This window comes from Notothenia coriiceps, unplaced genomic scaffold (assembly GCF_000735185.1).
Source record: "Notothenia coriiceps isolate Sejong01 unplaced genomic scaffold, NC01 NC01_scaffold00007152, whole genome shotgun sequence".
NCBI classification, from domain to species: domain Eukaryota; kingdom Metazoa; phylum Chordata; class Actinopteri; order Perciformes; family Nototheniidae; genus Notothenia; species Notothenia coriiceps.
The window spans coordinates 1-24765 of record NW_011339853.1 but is presented as its reverse complement, the minus strand read 5'-3'; the positions used below and the strand labels follow the sequence as shown (position 1 = coordinate 24765).

The window sequence follows — 24765 nt, the reverse complement described above, 5'->3', positions numbered from 1 at the left end:
GCAATATCACGTGAGGGCTGGCTTGACTAGGTTTTCCCGAGTGGAGGCTGGCTTGACCGCAGTTAGTTGTTTAGCATACTCAGCCCGACTCAGCCTGGTTGTTCCTGGCCCTAGAACCACGATTTTATGGGGCCATTACATCACCAGAAGTCCCAATTTAAGGGGTCATTTCTCCCAAAAAAAATGTTTTTTTTACTCACTATATCAACAGCCCCACCAAAAATATTTTCCACCAGCCGCCACTGCATGCATCACTGTGTTAATAACATCCTGTGGTAGCTTAAATAGTCCAGTGATTCAGTCCATTGTACAGTGTTGCTTAACTCTATGCCCAGCTTTTAAAAAAATTGTATTTCACTTCCCTATCTAAATTACTCCCGAGAGTTCATTATCACTTCCACAGTTTAAATATAAGAACAGTTTCTTTGTTGAGCATGATTAACATACACTTAGTGAACTACTGTAAAACGTCCTCTCGACAGCGTCCACAGGATGTTCTGCTCTGTGTGGTTGTCATCACGTAACCTGAAACCTTTGTTGACACTGAATTTCAAGATAAAAGCAGACATTTCCTCTGCGGTTTGTAAAACCAGCATGAGAAATTAGCTGCATTGTTCAGCACATTGCTGTCCCTTCTTCTCTGTTATGTGTATTTGATGATGTGTGGCTGGTGTAATTAAGCCAATAGGTTTACAGCATAGAGACTGCATTCAACACTAAACAAGTCATAACTGCGAGTAATGAAGGGAGACTGCATTCAACCTGTGGTTAAAAAGAAAATTCAAACATTTTATTTATTTTATGCAAGAAACATTATCAGTTTCACTGCGCTGGTCATCGCTCAAAGTTAAGTAGCACTGGGAACTATAGTCAAATGATTCTGTCTTCATTTCTGTACAGTAGCATGGAGCTGCCTGCCCTCATCTGACTCAAGGACACACAACCTGCTCAGCTGATCATATAGAAATGTATAACATCAAGACAATAAAAGCCCCTTGGTTGCTAAAAAGAAAAAGATATTCAGATAAGTTACCTTAGTTGCAATGAAATACCACCCTTAGACATCCCCAACTCCACCACTGACTCAAATACGCCACAAAGGCACTTTTTAAACAATTATTGGATCTATGCAAACAATGCAATGAAAATCCTAGACTAAGAGGCATCAAGACCAACAGGGAACATATAAGTAACTTTACAAATTAAAAGTTTTGCATTCAAAGCTTTGCAGTCACGATGTACTTAAAGTATTTAGTCATTTAAATTGCTCCTGTGGGTGTTATAATTTTATATTGTTGTACTTTATTATCACTGTTTGAAGTTAAAGCCTATACTTAACATTGTTAATACCTGAAGCTAAATATAGGGCCTACAACAAAGTAAATATATTGCTGTTAAATTAAAGTAGAGACATAAAAGCTGCAATAATTGCCTCTGAAATACAGTGACGTATACTTTTAGAATATAGTAACACAAAATGCTGTTTCTAACACACACGGTGGAGAGATGAACATAAGTGACCACATTGTGTCGTGTTTAAGGTAATGTCTTTCTGTTGTTTCTAAATGTATGTGGATATTTGATACATGTGCAACAATGGCAAGTCATTGCGCCAGTAAATTGAAAGGAAGATTAAAACATTGCAACATTAACCACATTCAAACATACATGAGGAAGTGCTGCCTCTCACGAACAGTGTACTCGTTGTGGGGAAGTGAAAGCGGTCTTAAGTCAAAGAGAAATAACTTCTCTAGGTCATTATAGCCACAGCTCCAGCTCCACGCTCTGTTTCTGTCCCAGAGCAAACACAGAGCTGTTGTAGGACAGACTGGCAGACACTCGGCAGGGAGGAGAGTTTAAACATCCAGAGATGGGCTTTGGGGAGGATCTGCGCTGCCCCCAGGCACATGCAGCTGTCATGCGGCTGCTGGACTCAGAGCTTCACCTGATGGAGGTCATGAAGAAGTGGATGGGTCAGCGGGCCAAGAGTGAGCGGGAGTTTTCAGTGCAGCTGCACCACATGGCCGCCATGGGAGAGAAACTGGAGAGGCCTCAGCCCGGAGCGGGACAGGACTACATCAGCCAGCTCAACAAGGTGAGGGATCCCTCTGTGGCCTTTCATTCATGCAAAAACAATTATAATACACAAGGTGTGTGACTCAGTTACTTCATTTAATATACAAAATTAAGGTCAGGTTAAAAATCCTCACACCAATAAAAACCATTTATTTTGGAAGGCCATTGAAAAAAGGTTTTTTCTCCAATCTTAAAAATATATGTTATTATATTCAATTATTTGTGCAACAAAAAGTGATGATGGACTGAAACATCTGACTCATATGATGAACTCATATGAGTCAGTCCATCATCAACTTTTGGAAAATCACAATCAGAATTTGTTTGCTTTCAACACAAATGTCTGGATGGACAGGGATGTCTGTTAAAAACAGTAACGTTGGTCTTGTTGCTGTAGTTAGAGCTGTAGGTGAAATACTAAAGTTTTTGTTCTTGCTGAATTTTTGGAGATTTTTCGACACACTTGACCGACACCTGAATTGTTGCGAAGTATGTCAAATAGATCATGCCTACAATTGAAACCATGCACAGGAAGTATTATGCCATGAAGGAAACCAAAAGAAAACATGTTTTTTAAGAACCCACAATATCCACCGAAGATTACAGAAATTGGAAGAAATAGTTAGAGGAATGGTAAAAAATATATATTTTAAGAACATAATTATCTGAATGGAGCAGAATGAGCATGCAATATATTGTTGGATCAACAAAATAAAAATAAAAGATTATATTTCTGCAGTTCGAAAAACATATTGGTGAAAAACATATTAAACATTTGGTGGCTCGATGCATGACAAGAACCAACCATTTGTTTCATCTCATTTTATTTAAAGGTCCCATGTCATGGCCATTTCTACTGATCATAAATCCATTGTTGAAGTATACTAAAATAGATTTATATTGTGCAATTTTCCAAAATCACATTGTTTTCTCATACAGCATCTCTGTATAGTATGTGTATTCACTCTCTGTCCTAAACGGCTCCTGCCCCCCCCATCCCTATGAGCCCAGTGGCCGTCTGCGAGACAGCGAGACACAGCGAAACCCAGCCCGAAACCAGCCCGAGCACACACACCTGCAGCCTGGCTGGGAGTTTGTGTGCTCACACACCGACTCACAGCCTCGCCGCGCCCCACCGTCTCAGGGAGGAGAAATCGTTAGGAGATGCAGCTGAGAAAATATTGAGTGTGTGTGTGAGGAAGTCCGCGGATTGGTCCATTTGGACCAATCAACGGACTTAACCTAACGGCTCCGCGGACGTAACGTAACGGCTCCACGGATTGGTCCATTTGGGTATGGGCACATCACTGTAACCAGGAAGAAAAAGAGAAATCTCCAACGAGGCGTTCTGGGGCAGCATAGACAGGTCTTTTCTGTGTTAGAGTTTTACTGGCTACAGGGTGTACTTTGAGGGTTTGTGACTTTGCAGACCGTTTACATGCATAGAAACCTTCATAACACACAAGGGGATGGGTAATAACCGGAAAAGCATGACATTGGCCCTTTAAATGTAATGAGTATTTTTAGATGTATTACTCACTAGGAAAAAAATCCAAACAGAGGTTAAAGCATGTTCTTTTGTCCTCCTGTTTGAATTACCTGTTTTTCTCCCTGACCTTTGCCCCTGCCCCTCAGTCGTGGGGGGTGCTGGTGTCTCAGACGGACGTCCTCAGTCAGGTGATGAAGAAGCGCTCTGAGGATCTGCTCGACGGTCCCATCAGTAAACTCACGCTGGTCATCAGAGACAAACAGCAGCTCCGCAAAACCTACGCAGAGCAGTGGAACCTCCTGAGGCAGGAGCTTGGCAAGGTGTGTGACACACACACACTCAAATACACCTACAGCTAGTTTTAATGACTTTGTATACTGCAGGGTAGCTTGTGATTTGCTCCAGGTGTAACCAAAGTCTTATTTAACTGTTGATTATATTTCACATTATCGATCAAAATCTGTAAAGTAACTAAAGGTATTAAATAAATGTAGAGGAGTAAAAGTAAACGATTGAACTCTAAATTGTAGTGGAGTAGAAGTACAAAGTAGCATGAAATGGAAATACTTAAGTGGTGTACAAATATCTAAAAAGTGTACAGTACTTGAGTAAATGGACTCAGTTACTTTACACCACTGCTATTTCAATGTGGTCCATGAACTGATACTACTTAAAGTTATATCTAAACAAAAATGACATTTACTTTGCATTTTAAGTGATATTATATTTAAAATTAACCATTCATTGCTGTTGAGCAGAAGAGCTTGAGTTTAGGGATTAGCCAACTTCATCATTCTCACTACCGTGTTCTCCTTCTGGGTGCTCTGGTATTTTTGTTTAAAACGAAGTCATACTAAATGAGTGTGCAACAGTTAGTGGCAAAGTGTTTTTTGTATGTGGCATGATTCTCATCAGAGAGAAAGCAGAAGTTGTTGCTTTAAAATCTAGTTGTTGATTCTCCTCCAGTAAATAATCTTGACTTGCAGATGGCCATTGCGGCAGCAGCATTATAAATAGACAGCAGTCAAATGAACTGAGGTACAATAGACTGGAAACAGTTTGTGCATATGCAGTTTGGTGCAATCTCAAACTGGTGGCTGCTTCACAATTTTATTACCCAATTACATCAGGGAAATTATGTGTTCATGTTCAGTGATCTGTACTGGTGGTTCGGCCGTCTTGCAGGCAGTTTGTTCATTTTAATTTTCTTACTTTATTGTTCAGTCTTTGATTATTATTGGAACTTGGATTCATGTGATTCACTGTGTGGTACAATAGTGAACAACAATGTCACAGATGCTATCAGGTGGAGTTGAAGTATTGGCACAATAAATTCCAGATCACTTCCTCTTGTCTTTTCTCATGTTTGTGCTCCTCTGCAGTGAAACAACAGGGCCACTGATCACTTCCTGTGTCAGGCAGAGCTTACACCTAGAGAGGCAGCTCTTAACCACACATAGCTCCTCTCAGGGCCGGTTTTTGGCATAGGCGGTTGCCTATAGGGCGCCAGATCTGGGGGGCGAGAGTCCGAGCCAGGGAGAGAGAGAGAGCCCGCACCACACCGGTGATTGTTATGAACTTATTGTTAGCATCTGGTGCTAGCTGCGCGAAAATATTTCTACAACAAAGGTGGAGGGAGAGTCCTCTCCTGTCAGACTAGGAGTCTCTGTGAGGTAAAGGACTCTGAGTGTTTAGATAGTTAACTTTAGTCTATGTTATCTCAGTGGCTCTCAAACGTTTTGATCACACTTAATGTAAACACATATTTCCAAGGCACTCCTTTATAATTATTAGGATAAATAAAAACAGGTTTGAAATCATTCCAATGTATACTATAGGACAGTAAACCAAAAATATTGTTTAAAACTGGAGGGATTTAAACAAAATGCATACATAAATGTTAAGGTCAAATAAGATATAAATGAACAACAAAAATAAAATACGTTAGGCCTACATTTATTTGTTATTGGCTATGGGTTATTGGTTATGTTCACATACTTATTTGATTATTAAAATGTAAACCGATCTTTTTCATATGGGTGTTTAAAGTTGTACCATCTAGTCTCTAGTAATTCTGCTTAAAGTGCACCAGATTGAAGCATTTTACTTTAACATTTAAAAATAAAAATCTTCCGGGGGGGCATACCCCTGTCCCTCCTAGAGGATGTGATGTCCACCCTCCAATTAAAACATGTTCATACAATACTAAATAGATTTGAAGCCTTTTTGATGTATATTACCTATGTCAATAAGTTTCTGTTTTTGTAGTGTATTGGTGTTTTGTAGAGATTTTTCATTTATTCTTAATATATTCTATTGGATATCTATTGATCTTTATCTTTTCTACTGTACAATTTTCAGGCTGGGGAGGTGGGGGGCGCCAGTTAAAATCTTGCATAGGGCAGCACATTGGCTAGAACCGGCCCTGGCTCCTCTGAATAACGCCTTACCTTCCACCGAGTGATTTTCTGTGTGTTTTTCTGTGTGCTGCTTCAGGTGACCCATACAGAGCTGGAGAGGCTGAAGAGCAGCTACAGGCAGGCGGTGAAAGATGCAGCTCAGGCTAAGAGGAAGTACCAGGAGGCCAGTAAAGGTGGGAAATCCTGACATACAGTAACTTAGTTATTTCAACAGAATCGGTTTCACACTGATGGCCATGTGTTATTTTAATATATCGTGTATTCCCATTTCCAAACATGACATACATAATGTCTTCTCCCCGTGCAGATAAAGAGCGAGACAAGGCTAAAGAGCGTTACGTCAAGGCTTCTGTGAAACTCCACGAGCTGCACAATGACTATGTGCTGTCTGTGCGAGCTGCTCAGGTTTACCATCAGCACCACTACAGTCAGATCCAGCCGGCCCTGCTCGCTGCGCTGCAGAGTCTGCAGCAGGAAATGGTGCTCATACTGTAAGATCACACAAACCACCGAGTGACCACGTGTGAATGATATTAGTGGCAATAAGTTGGCTTATTTCCATCCACAAACACACACATGTCAAACACTTTTATCCAAAGCGACTTACATACTCAATACTGTGGGCAATCCCCACAGGAGCAATTTGGGGTGAAGTGTCTCAGGGACACAACGACTGCAGTGGGGTTTGAACCTGTGACCCCCTGAACCGAACACCAACGCACAACCCACTGCACCACACGCCTCCCACACATAAAAGCGAAAGGAATGCTGACTTCAAAAGCACCTTTTTAATTAACTACAGTACATGCACATGTTTTCCCATATTAAATGAACAGTTGTATTTCCTCCCCTAGCATTATGTTAATGTTGTTTAGTGATGCATTTGAGACGGTTTTGACAGATTTTCCTTGTTTGTTCATTCAGAAACCCTGTATATAAATAGAACATCTCAAATCGTTAAAACACTACTTTTATATGAAAATAAAAATGGAAATCTGAGTTTTTATTCATGCATTAAATGTTTGACAGTCAGCTGTCAGACCGCAGATGTCTCCGCTTGTTTGATCACAGAGTCTGCAAAACAGACACCGCTTAAAAGGACTCAAATATGACAAGTATTCAAACATCTAAATACTTACTGTGATGGACTGCCTATCTCAGACAAGTCTCAGAAAGCAGATTATCTTGGCACTGATGTGAATCAGCCTGCAAATAAACCACCTGGAAAAGTTTGATATTGTACATCTGTGCAATGCAGAAATGTAATGTAGTGTTTCAATCAATTTGTCTAAAACCTGTCCTCAAAACCACTGAATTTGAAGGATTCTGTTTTCATGTGGCCTCCCTGACCCCTGAACCAGAAAGGAGATCCTGCAGGAATATTTCGACATCTCCTCTCTCCTCCATCATGAAGTGGTGCAGATCCACCAGGAGATGTCTTCTGCTCTTACAGCCATCGATCCTCACAGAGAATACGAGAGCTTCATCCAACAGAACAGGTAGACTGAGGCCAAATTTCCTCTCAGATGGCAACACTGCGGCCGTGAAAGCCAGCCATGCAGAGTGATGATTATGTGTGTTTGTGTTTGTATAGATCTGTAGGGGAGACTCCTGCATGTGCAGAGTTTGACTGTAGTCTCCTGGAGGACACTGAGGAGCTACAATCCAGAGAGATTGAACTAAACGACCTCACGCTTGAGACAGTTCAGCACAAGTGAGAACAAACGACGCAATTCCATCCAGATGACTGAACTCTAATTTCCTTTTTAAGTGTCTCAACCACTTCCTCCTCCTCCCCCTTCATGTTCATTTTTACCTCCAATTTCCTCTTACGGTTTTGCATTAATTTCTTCCTCCCTTCACAATTTATTCTCCATCTCGTAGACTGACTGCGGTAGAAGAGGAGCTGCTGAACTTGGCTCGGACTCTGGGCTCGCAGCAGACCTCGGGGGATCAGCTAGAGCTGGAGCTGGATGCAGAGCGGGAAGGTGTGAAAAAGGGCCAGAGGTGAGCGGACCACAGACCCAAGCATAACCACAAGTATGCCCGAATGTTGCTATGATTTTGTAATCAGAGGTCACAGAGGAGGTTTCAGACTATAAACACAAAACTGTTGTTATAACCGTGAAGATAAATAACTGAGGTTTGCCTCTCTGCGGGCAACCCCCCCCCATGGAGAGAGTTCAGAGCTAATAACCAGTGTGGTCTCAGGTGGCTGAAAGTGCCTTATGAATTATTATACAGTGATATGGTCGGAGTTATGGAGCTCAATTTGTCTTGATTGATGAAGCTGTCTGGAGGTGTTGGAGGTTTACAGTCCTGTGGGAGTGATGGAGTCATTACCAAGCTCCTGGAGGTCGGCTGGATACAATGTGTTTGTTTGCAAAAACTCGAGAAAAGCTGGGAGCACATATGGTGGTGGTGTTAGTGAGGGAGGTGAAGGTTATGCTGGTCTTTGATTTGTATTTTGAAAAAACATTTTGTAAATGTACAGAGAGATGCTATATGATGCTAACGAGGGACTTCTTGTAGCTGAGAACCTGTGAACTTAGGGAAGGTCTACAGTCTGAAAAGTGAAGCAAAATAAAAAAAAGTGCCTTTTACGTGCATGTTCTTTAATCACCAGCAAGGGTTTACAAAAAAGTCTTACTTTATAGATGTCTATAAGGAAATTACCTTATTTCTCACCTCATCCTCCTGACAAGCTTGTCGTCTCAGTCACTATAGTTTGATGTCTTCTTTAAAGCAGCATATTGTCCATTTCCTAAATTATGGTCCCATTTAAAATAAAATAAAGAAGTGAAAGCATGGGAATGGCATAGTGTCACAATTTCATTACAGTTTTTCACATCCAGTCTAGTCTTGCAGAATACAAAAATAAGAATGTAATTAACATGTTTTGGTAAAAACTATTTAACAAGCTCAAATCTATAGCCAAACAACTGGGGTCGGAATAATTACTTACTCTGAGATCATATGTTAGACAAATATCAGAAAACAGTGAAAGCTTTATTAATAATTACTTTTAATGTGAGTTTAGTATAAATATAAAGAAAAAACATGAAATCTTCACATATAAAAACCTTTTGCAGTTGTGTATGAAAAAAGGCAACAATCCAAATAGTTGCAGATCATTTCCTGTCGATTAATAAACATCAATCAATCAATCAATCAATGTTTATTTATATAGCCCAATATCACAAATGTTACATTTGTCTCAGTGGACTTCACAGTTTGTACAGAATATCAGTCTGACAATACGACACCCTCTGTCCTTAGACCCTCACATCGTACAAGGAAAAACTTCCAGAGAAAACCCACAGTTTAAAGGGAAAAATGGGAGAAACCTCAGGGAGAGCAACAGAGGAGGGATCCCTCTCCCAGGACGGACAGACATGCAATAGATGCCGTGTGTAAATTGAAAAGATAATACATTTGCAACATAGGTAGTCCAAATGTTTGGAAATGCATGTGTGTATAATAGGAAGATGAATCCACGAGGATATCCATCCAGGACTTATGATCCAGGACCACAGCCACGACTCAAGATCCAGGACTCGCGATCCATGACACAGGACCGCAGGATCGTCCATGACTCCGGATCCCGGCGTATATAGACACCAAAAAGAAAGAAATTTGGGGAAGCTGGGTTAATCGGAACATGAGAGTACACAGGTATAGACAGAGAGAAGGAAGAAGTAAGATGTCCCCCGACAAACTAAGCCTATATCAGTAAAACTAGGGGCTGAATCTAATCAGCCNTCGGCCCTGCGGCTGCGGGTTTAAGATCTCGGGCACGGACTCACACCAGGTCTGCTCGTCCTGCCTTGGGCTGGAACACGCCCAGGAAGCTATCGAGGTATCGATAGCTTCCTGGGCGTGTTCCAGCCCAAGGCAGGACGAGCAGACCTGGTGTGAGTCCGTGCCCGAGATCTTAAACCCGCAGCCGCAGGGCCGAGCCTCCGACTCCTCTGGTGTGAGAGAGAGAAGGGTCCATCCTCGTTTGCCGGGGTGTCGGCGCGGAGGGACAAGCTAGTAACAGGTATGTTACCAAAAAAAATCCAACCTTATCGTTATTCCGAAAGGAAAAAACGACGGGGTAGATTTTTCTTTAAAAAATATTAACTGGTGTGTTAATATCTTTCTTATCTCCGTCTCCTCTGGTGTGAGGGAGAGAAGAGTCCTTCCTCGCTCGCCGTGGTGTCGGCGCGGAGGGATAAACTAGCAACAGGTATGTTACTGTTTGAAGAAAAAAATCAAACCTTACCGTTATTTCGAAAGAAAAAACGGCGTAGCGGATTACAATATTAACTGGTGTGTCAATATTTGTTCAATTCTTCTGCAAAGCAAAAAAGTAACCGGCAAGCGCCCGTCGACCGAATGTTAGCTTGGGTTCAGTCTGTGGACCGTTAAGCTAGCCCGGCTACTGATATTCGAGTTGTGCTCTGAAGCGAGAAGAGGTGTTTGAATGACGCTGCGACGTAGCGCAAGCTACTTAAAGGGTGGGTGGATTCCCTGACGTAGACGTCAAGATCACCAGCCAATCAGGATTGGCGTAATGAGATTGATGCTTCTGTTTGCATACGCGTTGAGGCGCATCCCATAGTGAGACATCGAACGGAGTGTTATGAATGAGAACACCCTCTCGCTAGGGACAGAGGTAGCAGATACAGCCAGGTAGCGCTTTGCTAACATGGCAACATAAGGATATTTGGCGTTTGTAATAGCTTTGGCTCGGTCTGAACTTTTTGCGAGTGGTGGAGGTCTAAATGCTAGTGGGAGTTGGGTTTGCACTTCAGTCTTTTTTCTTTTGGTACCGTGATATTCACGTTTGGGTTATGTCTTTTCAAATGAGTGTGCAAGTTTGATGTATTGCCAGCCGCGTAACCAATTTTAGTTGAACAATGCCGACAAACAGCTTTGGTTCGGTCCACCTGTCTTTGTCCGTCATCCTTGTAAGTAACTGCGAAACCAAAATGTTCCCAAACCGGAGACTTCAATGATGCTGGAGGATTTTCGAGCTCAACTTTATCTGCGTTCGCCATTTCGACAGTTCCTCAAATTACTGACTACATTTGAACGCATCGCTGTGACTAGCTCTCATAGTATGCCTCTCGTCCAATGAAATGACTTGCTCGCTCTATGACGCGTTACAGTATTTGTTCTGGTACTTGTTCTTAAAAAGGGGTCTCACTGGTTTTTACACACAGACCTAAATCAAGTCACATCTACTTGGAGAGCATTTAAGTTAATAAAAACACATTGAAATTTGCATAGATCTTTATTTTTTTTAGTAGAATCTATAATTGACATCAATTAAATAAAAAGAAGAAAAACAAGAGCGAAAAAATCTTTAAATTACAAGAAAATTACACTGCACCGTTCATATAGTACAAAAATAGGCCTTATTTTAGAGTTATGTCCCATGTAAGATAGTCATTCTTGTACATTATTCATAGGGCACATATCTGTAAGGTACTGTGTGCAGCCACAGGCCGGGATCCTCTGGAGAGGCGGGGGGTCAACAGCTCCTCCCCCATCACAAAGTGTTTCATTTAGACTTAATCAAGCATGTGTACACACAGACGTACGCAGATCTGATTGAGCCCTTAAGTTAATGGAGATGGGATACATTCTTCCTCCTTCCTCCACAGCTGCTGAACAGACAAAGTGTCACAACACATCTTCAGAAAATAAAAACAGAGGTGACAGATCAACAAAAACACTTTGAACATGGGTGAAGGGGCTCGATGGACTGTGACAACCTGAAAGCAACACGTCGTAACACTAAACAGACAGCATAAAAATGATTGTCTTTGGTAATGCCAAAGATATTGCTCCTATTAACTCCGTCAGACTTCATATTGATCACTTCAGACTACATCCTAAGGCAGGACTGAAGCAGCATCTGCTGAAAATAATGCAAAAAGAGAAGAAAAAAAAACATCTTCCTTTATAGCCAGAGGAGACAATTTGTGACGAGCAGATTTCTGTAACATTCCTGTTACTTTATACATCAAAAGGCTTCACACTGCCGGTGAAGTGGCAGCCTCTTAATGATGAGCTGCTTTCCGGCACAATTAGAAACCTTTTTCTTTTCTTAGTGTGCTGTTTCCATCTCGTTTTAGCAGTAAAAGTAGTGAGCTGGCTTCTAATGGTTTGCTTTGGAAGCACTAGCTACTTAATGCTGCCCGCATTCATGATTTCCCTCCAAGATGAACACTTGAATGCACAAGGCTTCGAGTTCATCAGTTTAAAGTTTTCAGAGTTTTCAAGCTGTAGTGGATACAACATCAAGAAAAGATGAATAAATCATTTTGTGTGTGCATTCGAGGGGACAAGAGAACTGCCTGAACACCCTCCCAAATGTTGCACTCTTGGAAACACGTTATTCTTCCTTGAAGCAATAGAAATAATTTGTATGGGGAGATGCATAACGTTGATAGCCTGAGCATCAATACTAATTGCATTGGTCAGAGTCCCACATTATACTCCTTCTAAAGGAGCGCCCTCTTAGCATCTACACTTTAAGACAAATATTTTATGGAAGCAATTTTGGTGCCAAATGAGCCAATTAACTGTTGTTTACAAACTTCACACCAAGCTGGGAAGTCAATAAGATTTTGTTGCAGGAGTCTGAGGCTGTATTTATTACATTTTTTAAATTAGCACCACCTTAAACTGGGGCTAATCGAATCCTAAATGGCAGTAGGCACTAATGTACATCCCAGAGCTATGCAGCATACACTCATTGTTCTGCAGCCACACCAGCTTTGTTCTTTTCAACGGCACTTTCTTTGAATCTACTTTCTCAGACGGGTTTCCAATCCTGTTTAGTGCTTCCTGGCTGAAACTGCAGCGTTAAGCAGTCCACCTGCACGGCTATCAGAGATGAATCAAGCTTCCTGGCTCAGCGCTGTGTTTGAGATACAAACCAATCCTTCTCCATTTTTTAAAAACAGGATGTGGGAAGGTGTTGGTTTATAACTCTTTATTCTCTAACGTTTTTCTTTCTTTCCCTCTCTGAATACGCTTTTACAATTTACATTTACAATTTACATTCGGCTCTGAATATCGTTATTATGAATAATTCCTTCAGGAAAAAAGATTTTCCAACTAAAGTGGTTAAATTCAATCGATTAGTTTTGTGTGCTGGTGCACTTCCTCGCCCTGTAAACAAGGGAATTATTTGATTGTCAGTGACAGGAAAAAAATGCAGTTGAAACTTAGTATGAGAGATGTGGAAAACAAACGCCCCTAACAATTTGAAAAATGATGTAGCACTTAAACGCTGGCCAACAAGATCTATGGACAATCTTTCCACCTCGTTCTATATCCAATAACTGCTTTTACAGCCCAGGTGTGACTGCCCGTGAATGCTGATCCTACAGGCAATGCATTTCTCAAACATTTACACAGCAGTGTTACAGTTTCTGAATCGCAATTGCTTCCTTCTCTTCAAATACATACAATTTACTTGGGTGTCTAAATCTTTCCTGACAAGCATTTTCAAAACTGACCTACATATTATTCGACCTCTATAATCATTTAACAGCTCCTCTAACAGCGTACGAGACCTCGCTGGATGATATGAGAGGTAGATAAATTAAAAAAAAGAGGATGAGGAGCTGCAGTTCTGAATGCATGTCATCACCATGACAACCTCTCGTTTTCTGCGCTGGAAATGAAAAGAATAATCATAATTTCAACATGGTAGAAAGAGCGGGCTGTGTATTCAAAATGGCTAAATTATGAGATGCACATTTGAGATGATAACCAGCCCGGGAGAAAAGGAATTACTTTAAAACAATTTCCCCTAAAGGTATGATTAAAAACCCTCCGAATAAATAGTTGCTGCAGTGTCATTCAGAATATAATTAATTGGCAAGTACGCTGAAGAGATAATCTGAATTTCAGATTAGATGAAGACTGGAGGGTAAGTGCAGAGAAGCTGATGAGATGTGGAGTCTCCACGCACGATTTCTGAACAGCATTCAAGATATGAAGAAGAAAGCGGAGACTAAAGCAAAGGAGAAAAGGAAACCTTCACTTTAGAGGGCAGATAAACATCTTCTCCACACACACACACACACACACACACACACACACACACACACACACACACACACACACACACACACACACACACACACACACATTCATTATGATATGAGGTGTGTCTAATGTACGATTGTAGTGCTAATGTGCTCTGCAGAAAGGAATAAGCCTTTGTGTTTTGTTGAGTCTTCTGTCACAAATCAATCCGAGGTAACTCAACCGCTGCCTTTGAGAAGCTCTTGTGCTCAGCATCACTCTGTTCCTGCTTCTCTCTCCGCCCCGGGATGTGAGCACTTCAAACACAGAAATCAAATATCCCTGGAAGCCATTGTGCCTCCGGGCTGATCAAGTAGCCTGTGTGGTTTATGTTCTGCCTTTTAATTCATCTTACTGTTGGTTCTCTTCCACATGGTGGTTGTAGAGGTGAAGAGCAAAAAGGAGAATTTATGGTTTTCAAACCGGGATAAATTGAGCACATCTTGAATCCCTGAAGGCTGAACGAAGCTTTGCTAGTGGAGTCACAGTTTGTTCCGCCAGAGAGATATTTCCAGACTTTGTGTTCAATAGGAGAATTAAAGCCTCCCTTACTACAATAGTATAACTTATTACATTTTTAAAAAGTGTGCAAGATGGATTTTGTTAATACAAAACATTGTCTGGTCATAAAGAGAAACACAACCAAGAGGCCCTCGGTCTGTGTTGCTTCTCTGAGAGCTGGCACAAGATTAAAAATCATTATGGTGTGGACATTAACATATTATGCTTCTGATTTGTGCATTACACTGAGACTCGTTACAGATAAGAGGTGCATTTATGATCAGAATTTGGACGTTGATGTCACTAAACGGTGTTTCAGATAGAATCAATGTTTCCTAATCCAATTTTATGCCTTGCTATCACTTTTGGTTAAAGTACTGAATGTGACAGGACCAGCTTTAGCTTCTCTATAAAGGGCAGTACTCTGTTCATCAGATTTACACGCTCGCATTCACACAGACACACACACACACACGTCTCTACTCCTCACATTCAACAATCTCGTCTGGCTACTGCACTGAGACTGATGGAGAGAGAGGGAAAATAATAATCATTTGTTTACTGTAACAAAAAGGAGCTGGGGCTGGAGGGGAAAATGGACTCTGCATGGACATACATTGTTAGTGATTGAGGGCAAGAGGAGGGAGAGAGCCAGTTTAATAGAAAAGCGACCAAGTATGAACAGAGCAAAGCTCAGCCATCCCAGAACTCTGAGAGACAGAGGCTTCCCATCAGGTCTCCTACTCAACATCCTGGAGCAGGACGAAGAAGAGACCCGGGAAGACAGCGACAGGGGGAAAGGGATGAGAGATAATGCCAGAAAAGGCTGTGAGAGGGCAGCATTGAATTATCAGACGAGTGAAAGTGAGAAGGCTTTAAAAGCAGGAGAGCGTGAGGGGTGAGGGGGAGGCATTAAAGAGCACTTTGTGTTTTGATAAAGGCAGTCCTCTCATTGTGGCCGTCGAAGTCTTCGTTGTCAGAGTCCGTGTTCATAACGTCATCCCCCCACACTGTCGGGATCCCGCGGTACGACACAACCCTATTTCCGCCGAGGCTGAAGCCCCCCCCGAGGCCGCGGCCCCCCTCCAGAGAGGGCAGCTTGATCTGAGCGCCTGAGCGCAGCTGCAGCAGCAGGAAGGTGCCGGCGAAGGTGGCGATGATGGCCATGCAGCTGAGGACGGCCACGGTGATGGGCAGGCGCGAGCTGAGCTGGAGCTGCACCCCCGGACTGCCCTGGCTCGCCATGAAGCTGTCGGGGGACTCGCGCATGTACTGGTTGAGGTGCACACAGGTGCCCGAGGAGTCCAGGGAGCTGTGGGGGGGGCAGGAGAGGCAGGCCTGCGGGCTGAGGCTGCTGCAGGTCAGGCAGGCAGGGGGGGGGGCAGGGCAGGCAGGCGGGGACGGACGCCGGGGGGATGAAGTTTCCCACCGTGTAGTTGACGGGCTGGGAGCCCAGCGAGAAGCCTGCGGTACATTCCTTCACACAGCCCTGCTGAAAGAGGTAGTAGCCGGCGTTGCATTCTGTGAAGCAGAGAAATACAAGTGAAATTAAAAAGCTTTAATCATATGTGACGGGGTTCTATTGGGCTTACTCAGTTGATTTAAGCTCAAAACTTTATTTATAACAACAACAAAAAAGATATACTGTTTGACAATATTGAAACAGTTTAACTTAAATAAACCAAATCAAAGTTACCAGAATGAGGTTGTCTATCACTCATCTATGGAGTAAACACATACTAGCTGTTGCCTTCGATGCAACAATCTCCCGAATGCCAGTCCAGGGCCAACACCGTCCCTCATGAACCCATAGCCCCTCCCCACGGGTTTACCGTCAACCGGTTACACAATTAATTCAAAAAACACATTGTCAACATAATTTTAACCCCTCAAACATGAGAAAACTATACGACCCAAACATAAACAAGTTAACTATCTCATAACGCAATCATCACCCATCATTAATAAAGGCAAAAATAAATAATAAATTGAATGTTTCATCATATTCAAACCATGGCGAAACTCTGTTCGCTGCCCGTCACACAGGTATCGCGTACTATAGTTTAATGTATGTTTAAATAATTGTAGACTCACAAGCGTGCACTCATGGTCGCGCTACAGAAAGGGGGAGGAATAAGGGACGTTTAGTGATGATTTAACCTTATTTATTGACGAACGGAAGAGAGCAGGAAATGTTGTGTGTGTGTGTGTGTGTGTGTGTGTGTGTGTGTGTGTGTGTGTGTGTGTGTGTGTGTGTGTGTGCCGCCCGCTGTCAGTGGCGGGGTCAGTCACTCTGTGATCCGCTCCGTCACAACATCCTACTGCTTCATATGAGTCACACAGAAACAGAGAACTAGGATTCCTGCTCAGACAGCCGAGGCTTTTGGGGGACGGCTAAAAACACCATACAGTATGTCATGGGAGTTTGTCGTTTCAGTGAGCTTCTCCTGCTTATTATTCCTTCATTGTTTATCTTTTAAGATGTTTTTAGCAGGAGCCAAATCACCTGCAGATGTCTCTTCCTCGCCAAAATAATATATATTTAACATTTTAGCACGATGTGTCTGACCCTCAGGCTGTCTAAGTACCTTGGAAGATGAGAGTCTATTCTACTCTCAAGTCACACCTTCACTTTTGTTAGTGCTACTTTTGCTTACTAAGAAAACTGAGGTTGAAAAAAGGTTTGCAATTAAAATGCTGAGTGCAGCATGTTTAAGTCAACAGAGCCATTTCCATATGCAGCAGGTCCAGATGCAGACCATTGCCTGCATTGGCAATTAACAGACTGAGGGTGCCGGCGGTACAGAGCTAAAAACAGAGGAACCAGCAGACGAAGGAAACATCTGATTTACTGCAGCGTCTTATCAACTTGTTTAAAATTAGAAAAAAACAAAACTTGTGATCCTTAAAATATGTGATACATATATCATAATTAAATGTTGTCAGTATGTAAGTACCTCTGACAGCCTGCAGGGGTCAGAGTGGCTCTGCTTCACACAACGTGTAGGTGGACCTATTGTATACATTCTTGAGACCTTGCCTATTTGCACTGTTTGGAGAGCTAGGAGACCATTACAATTAAATTAGATTATTAAAAAGGGACCTGCAGTAAAACTGTATTTGATCTCATCACAATTTTGATATTTATGATGCTAGAGCTCCATGACGTCTGTGTGAATAGTCTGAATAGGGTAATTGTGTGATTTTCAGAAGAGCCTGCCCACAGCAGACGGATCATATTTCATCCTGTTCACAAATCACATCTCAACACGACTCAGTAATAACAACCCCCCACCCCCCTTTGAGAGCAGCTCTGTGAGGAACAAACTGGGGACAGAAGACACTGGACTTACCGATGCATATCTGCCTCAGGTCCAAGGTTTTACAGTTGTCATTGCCAGACGGGGCCTGTTCAGAGGGGCTGGAAGAGGCTGAGCCGGTGCCATACAGCACCAGGATGAACTGGGTCAGAGTGCCTGAGCAGAAAGATAGAGAAGATCAAACTGTGAAATTAACCGAGAGACAAAGTAGCCCTGTCAAAAACAGTGAGGCACTCCCGAGGGTGGATTTCATAAATGTATCCTCTTCTCATTGTAGACTCTTGGATTTTCTGCATAAAGTGACAGTAAATGAATCCTTGAAATGAGGTGCAATTTAAAGACAGTATGATTTCACTCCCTAATAAGAGTTTTAGAAAGTGCACGTCTCTGAAGAATCACTCAAGTGTGGGGACTCGTGAGTGGTTCCACTTTAGTAAATCACTTCTTGCTGAGGAGGGAGGTGTGAGGCGATTATCTAGATGGTTTTTCCCCCCGTTTTTCTTGGCTTCGGAGGGCCGTGTTGTGGGTGGACCTGATAAGTCCGTGTGCAGACGGTCGTTGGTGGATGATCCGAGCTCAAACTGAAGTATTGAGGAATTCACTCCACTGCTTTATCATATTCCCCGCTATGAGAAAACGGATTGCTGAGGCAAAAGGCACCGCCTGATCTCTTATCTCCCTGCACTGAGTCCGTAACCCTCGAGCCGAACTCTAGACTCAACAGATGAATGCGTGTGTAAAACAACATAATGCCCTCCAGGTGACCTCTCAGTTAAAATCTCAACACCGGAGGTTCAAATCCACTTGTTGCCTCTCTTCCCTCTGATCTCTATTGTCAATATCAAATAAAAGCATAACATGCCAAAGGAAAGTATAAAAATACACATTTTCTTTTTCTTTATATGAACAACGTAAATGTACTCGAATAGTAATATTGCTGAATAATGTAAAAATAATTAGCATAGAAAGGATTCCATCCCAAGCTGTTTGATACATTTAAGCTGTAGGTCATTCTAATAAATTACTACTCAAATTAAAACATTGAAAACATTTTCTAACAATACTGATCCAGGCAAACATATTTTTAAACTTTTAAACATTAAATTGCCATTAACTTTGAACAAAGTGAGGATTTAGTATTCTGTTTCATATCGTGTTTATATCTAATTACATTTTTAGTTTGTGTTTCTCTTTGGCGTCGTTTGTCTTTGTCGGGCTTTGACTCTTAATTTCAAATAAAATGATTAGTTTGGCATCTGAAAAATGTATTAGCAGTTTTTGAAATCGTTTTTTAAGCCAATGTTTCTGGTTCAAGCGTCTTAAATGTGTGTTTTTATTGCAATTATTTTTAAATTAAAATTATTTAGCTTTTAGACCTTTGGTACGACAAAACACCTAACTCTTAATATTTAATTGAAAAAAAAAGAATAAAAAAGAAATGAAAAGCAGTCATCGAATTCAATGGAATAAAATAATCATAATGTGCTGGAATATTTGAATCTGGCTTTAAGACAAAAAAGGATAAAAATGAACTTACAGCTGGTACATATTAATTTCATGAATATTTCAATGACAAGGCTTACCATAGTCACTGGCCCCCGCCACGTTCTCAATCTCCAGAGTCCAGGCCCCGCTGGGCTTCTCGTCCCAGGAGTGGGTGGTCATGAAAGCCCAGTCGTTGAAACCCTCCGATGAGTAGTCATGAGGCCTGCCGGAGAACCACAATCAAGCAGAGTGTGAGCATCTCGTGTGCATGGACTTGTACTGTACTGTTTGTGTGTTTGCAGACTGGTGTTTGCACCTGGGGTGGAGCAGAGTGGAGCGTGTGCCGGAAGGACTGATGAGGTGGATGGCCAGGTTCCCCCTGCGGTTGTAGGACAGCGTGAGCCGGGCCTGGACGTGCTCTAACGAGGTCACGTGACTGCCTGTTCCCATGCAGGCTTCTACGCTCATGTTAATCGACAAATGGCTGCCAATATTCCTGTCAAACGTGAGAAACGACACAAAGAAGATGACACATGAAGACAGCGTTGTCGTTGGTCGCAGGTTGAGTGCTGCAAAAAATCATTACTGACTCATTCTGAACTCGTGATAAGCTTCAGTCTGGATAAATGTGTGAGTGTGACATTTGGCTCGCGGCCAGTGTGAAAGCTTGCGAGGGGTGAAGAGTTTGTGGCCTTGAACAGGATTAGCGTCTCACAAACCTGTAGCAGCACAGAGTCTGCTCTCTTTGGAAGTACACACTTCTTTTTACCTCCTTGCTTTCGAGATAACACATACACAATATTTCTAAGGAGCAGGAAGACTCCGGGTTTTGGTGCCAAAAGGGGGAGTGATCACTAAACTGTCACGCTCTTTAAGAAGATACATTTTTCATGATGGATTAGAAGACTACATGAATGTCTTTTACCTCCGTAGCAGCATCACATTGGAAAAGTCCAAAAGGTGAATTTAGAGCACTTTTCTCCAGTAGAGGCCAAATAATTACATTGAGGCTGTCCACGTTATTTTTGTGATGCAAATAAGTAGCAAAGCTGCACTTCATCATTTGCATGTTTGTGCTATTGCAAAATGTATTCTGTGGTGTTTCTACTGTAGGGAGAGTCCGACAACAGGAGAGAAGGAAATGGAAATCTATACAAATGGCTGCTGTAGTCGATTTATCTTGGCCATTTGACCGCTGCAGCACAGGCATCTATGATTTAAGGTCTGGGAGAAGCAAAATGTCGGGCACTGTTGCAGACATGGCATCTGTTTTTACCAGCCCACACAGAAAGAGGGAAGGAGGAATATTAACAACCTACAAACTGTGGACAATCAGTGATTGAGAGCAACAAATCTTTTCTGGCTCCTTTAATTGTGATGAACACTTCAGAAGCAGCCCCAAGGGAAAGCGCACCAGTGATTGTTACCACTATTGTTGAATACAGAAAAGTAAAACAAGATTCCTCCCAAAGACCAGCATTAATGAAACAGTATTGTGTTATTCTGTTTAGTTGCCTTTTGCTTGAATGTGTGTTTCCTCTGGGATTAAGCAGCTCACAGGAGATACTGTCTAATGCATCACGGAAATCTATCAATCGCACATTTATCACATATTGAACATCCTTTATTAAATTTTTTTTTTTAATGAAATCTGCCTAAAGCAATAATCCTGCAGGGAAAAACAGCTGTGTATTTCATTCCAGTGTTTAAAAAGCTTTTCAGAACCAGCAACAAATATTCTGGGAGGAAGCCAAACCTGAGGAATTGCCATCCTTTTTGTGGTTAGCACGCTCCAGAGCGTTTTAAATCATAAATCACTTTTTGAAAAGCTTTGCCAAAGCTTCCAATTCATGCCGCACTCTAGCTTTGCAGTAATACCAACAAATGTTGCAGACATGGAGGCAATTTGCATTAATTGACAGAATCCTCTTTCATAGGACTTCCAGAACAAGGTGAGCTCCCACACATGGCTGTTATATTTAATGTGGAAGTAATAGACAAATGGTAATTGGACTGCATTTATAAAGCCCCTTTTTCAGTCTTAGAGACCACTCAAAGCGATTTTAAATACAAACCACCTTCACCTATCCACACACACATTCACACCCCGGTGGCAGAGACTTCCATACAAGGTGCCAAGTAGTCATCAGGACAGATACAAAAGCACACACACTCACACACTGTTGGCACCGCCATCGGGAGCGATTTGCAGTTCAGTATCGTGCCCCACGGACGCTTCGACATGTAGCCTGCAGATGTGAAAGGTCAAACCCCCAAGTCACCGATTGGTGGAGGACCTGTCTACTTCCTGAGCCCCAGATGCTGATTTATTTGGTTAACCACATGCTTACAGAAGCTTTACTTCATGCTTTGAGGCACAATCTATTTCCAAAAGTAAACACGGATATACCGGCCGATACATCCATCAATAATCTGCAAACCCCAGGCACTCGGAAATCCATAAACAAACCATACAGAATAAAACTAAGCTCAATCTTCTAAAGTTATTCATTCATCCTTTCAACACAAGGTTATTTCAAATATGAATCATAATTATGGTCATAATGGTGTAGTCCTGTAGTTTCCCCTGGAAATATGTCCTTCTTGATCTCACTGTTGTGATTCTGTTAGATGTAATCACTGGTTGGAATTGACAATGAGACCAACACTGAAGCCTTCGACGTATTTGAAGTCTCTCTGGATAAGTGAGTCAGCTAAACACCTCAAATGTAAATTAAATAACCTGCCTTGACTGCTGCGCCCAGACGCTCAAACCATCTGCTCTGAGCGTCTCATAGCTGCAGTAAAAGAGAGAGAAACCTCAAACTCTGCGAGGGAAGTGACAGGGAGCGCATAATGAAGAGGAGATGTCAGGCTGGGTTTAGACTTTGACGCCAGGGAAATTAAGGGGAGAAAAAGGCAGAGGAGAAATATAGTCTGAACAGCGAAAGGAACACATGGATTGACAAATTACTATTTTATTTTAAATGCTCCCCTTCAAGCCAAGTGTCTGGCACACAAACAACAACACGGAGAACTTTAGCATGCGCTCAGAGCTGCAGATGAAGACATAACGTGTCACTGCAGCAAAGCATGGCGGCTCGGTTATACACGAGCACCTGCGCTCTGTTGTGGACCAGTTCATTATCCGTTTCTCTTATCGCTCTCTGCTGCTCAAACATAGGATATCATGATGAAGCTTTATTCACACACTGAGGCTACATCAAAGACACGTTTAATACACGTATTGGTTTTCTTTGTCTAATTTCTTGTAATACTATTATTTTATAAGCATCAAATTCCTCCCTTCATATTTGTTTTATAATCCGTTTGGGTATTTATACTGTGCTCTATGTGCTGCAGTATCGTAGCCAGGACCCTCCTGTAGTGGAGGTTTTTTTGCAAGCGAGGCACTTTTCTGGTTTAAAGGTGAGCTCCAGTGATTTAGTATTGCAGTTACATAAAGTTGGAGGACTCACAAGACAGATTAAGACAGTTAGAAGATCCTCATTCCAGAATTATTTTTCAAGTTTAAAAGCTTCCTCCTGAACACAGTAGGGCTGATAGTTTATTCAAAATCCTACCTGCTGATGGAAACTGTGTAAAGGTAAGCCTGTTTTAGTGACTGGGTGGTGACTCAAATGCTGAGGCACCTTTGAATGAATGGACTATTCTAAAATGCAGTTTCAAAGGTTGTGTTTTTGTGTGTGTGCTTGCGTAATGTACCTACCTTGGCTCACTGACCATGGTGATCACACATTTCCGCTGAGGCCTCACATTGGTCCACGTTTCTGCCAGGGCAACGATTGCACTGGCATCAAGTAGACCGTATCCATATGAATGGCTAACTGCAGATACCAACAAAAGAAAGAGGAAACAGACACATGAATGTTTGCCCTCCCAACTATAACATCGACTAGCTGCAGTGTGTATGTTATCTAAGACTTTCACACGACGTATTCCAGGGCCTCATATCTCCATTTACAATGTATCTTTCCAGATGCATAACACGTGAAAGAGTCTCAAAGGGTCTGTAAACTGCAGAGGGCAGGAGAGAACTCTGAAGTAGCTGCTGTACCTTTGCGTCCAACCCCATTGGTTCTCCAGTCGTTGGTGAGCAGGTGGGCAGGGTGAGAAGTTCGTACAACCAGATGTTGCATGTCCCTCCAGGTCAGATTTTTACTGGAATGTGTAAATGCAAGTACAAACAAAGACAAACACATAAAGAGAACGACAGACACAGAAAAACATACATTGTGAGACTTTTAAACAGATCACACATTAGTGTTAACCTGCAGATGGACAGCTGATTTAATACAATGAAGTCACATACTGTTGTTAAACTTAATCTTCTGTCAACATGTGTTTGAACTCAATTTCAACCCCGCAAAACATGTTTGTTGTGCCTTTCCTGATTTGTACGGTCGGAAAAGGTTACCGGAGGACACAGATGAGTTGAAAAATATTTAGAAATATAAAGCCCATTATTTACTGACTTTCTCTTTTAATCCGTTCCTAATTGCAATACTTTTCCGCCACAAGACTAATTACTTCCTTTCAGGACTGTTTTGACGTTCATGTTTGTCTCCCCATTAGTGCCGCGTGACTGGATAAGAATCATAAGTGCTGTTTTTGTAATTGCACTGTAAAAGTCTACCAGGCAAAAGGGGTTAAAAGTAATTCATAAAACAGGATAATCAGTCAGAAATGATGCATAAACATGAAGGGCCTGCAGTTAAAGCCTGATTAAATACGAGTTTTACATTTACAGTGGGGCAAAAAAAAGTATTTAGTCAGCCACCAATTGTGCAAGTTCTCCCACTTAAAAAGATGAGAGGCCTGTAATTTTCATCCTAGGTATACCTCAACTATGAGAGACAAAATGAGAAAAAAAAATCCTGAAAAAAAAGTCTGATTTTTAAAGACTTTATTTGCAAATTATGGTGGAAAATAAGTATTTGGTTAATAACAAAAGTTCATCTCAATACTTTGTTATATACCCTTTGTTGGCAATGACAGAGGTCAAACGTTTTCTGTAAGTCTTCACAAGGTTTTCACACACTGTTGCTGGTATTTTGGCCCATTCCTCCATGCAGATCTCCTCTAGAGCAGTGATGTTTTGGGGCTGTCGCTGGGCAACACGGACTTTCAACTCCCTCCAAAGATTTCCTATGGGGTTGAGATCTGGAGACTGGCTAGGCCACTCCAGGACCTTGAAATGCTTCTTACGAAGCCACTCCTTCGTTGCCCGGGCGGTGTGTTTGGGATCATTGTCAAGCTGAAAGACCCAGCCACGTTTCATCTTCAATGCCCTTGCTGATGGAAGGAGGTTGTCACTCAAAATCTCACAATACATGGCCCCATTCATTCTTTCCTTTAC

At 42.0% G+C, this 24765-nt stretch overlaps 1 protein-coding gene and 1 pseudogene across 1 annotated transcript; one reads left to right on the top strand and one right to left on the bottom strand.

The window, feature by feature from the left end:
- Nucleotides 1–1751: 1751 nt before the first annotated feature.
- LOC104943911 (tyrosine-protein kinase Fes/Fps-like) lies at nt 1752–7996 on the top strand. Its single transcript, XM_010769377.1, has 7 exons — nt 1752–2095; nt 3712–3885; nt 6062–6158; nt 6293–6476; nt 7347–7484; nt 7580–7699; nt 7870–7996. Exons 1-7 carry the CDS (start codon nt 1871–1873, stop codon nt 7994–7996), a joined length of 1065 nt encoding a protein of 354 aa, XP_010767679.1. The 5' UTR covers nt 1752–1870.
- Nucleotides 7997–11427: 3431 nt separating this feature from the next.
- On the bottom strand, nt 11428–23608 carry LOC104943910 (furin-like; annotated as a pseudogene).
- Between the last annotated feature and the right edge of the window lie 1157 nt (nt 23609–24765).

What these genes read in the sequence shown, in the direction of transcription:
- LOC104943911 (XM_010769377.1), top strand. Translation starts at nt 1,871, where the DNA reads ATGGGCTTTGGGGAGGATCTGCGCTGCCCCCAGGCACATGCAGCTGTC. An exon ending in TGAGGCAGGAGCTTGGCAAG is followed by an intron (nt 3,886 to 6,061) that starts GTGTGTGACACA and finishes GTGCTGCTTCAG; the next exon opens with GTGACCCATACAGAGCTGGA. An exon ending in AGCTTCATCCAACAGAACAG is followed by an intron (nt 7,485 to 7,579) that starts GTAGACTGAGGC and finishes GTGTTTGTATAG; the next exon opens with ATCTGTAGGGGAGACTCCTG.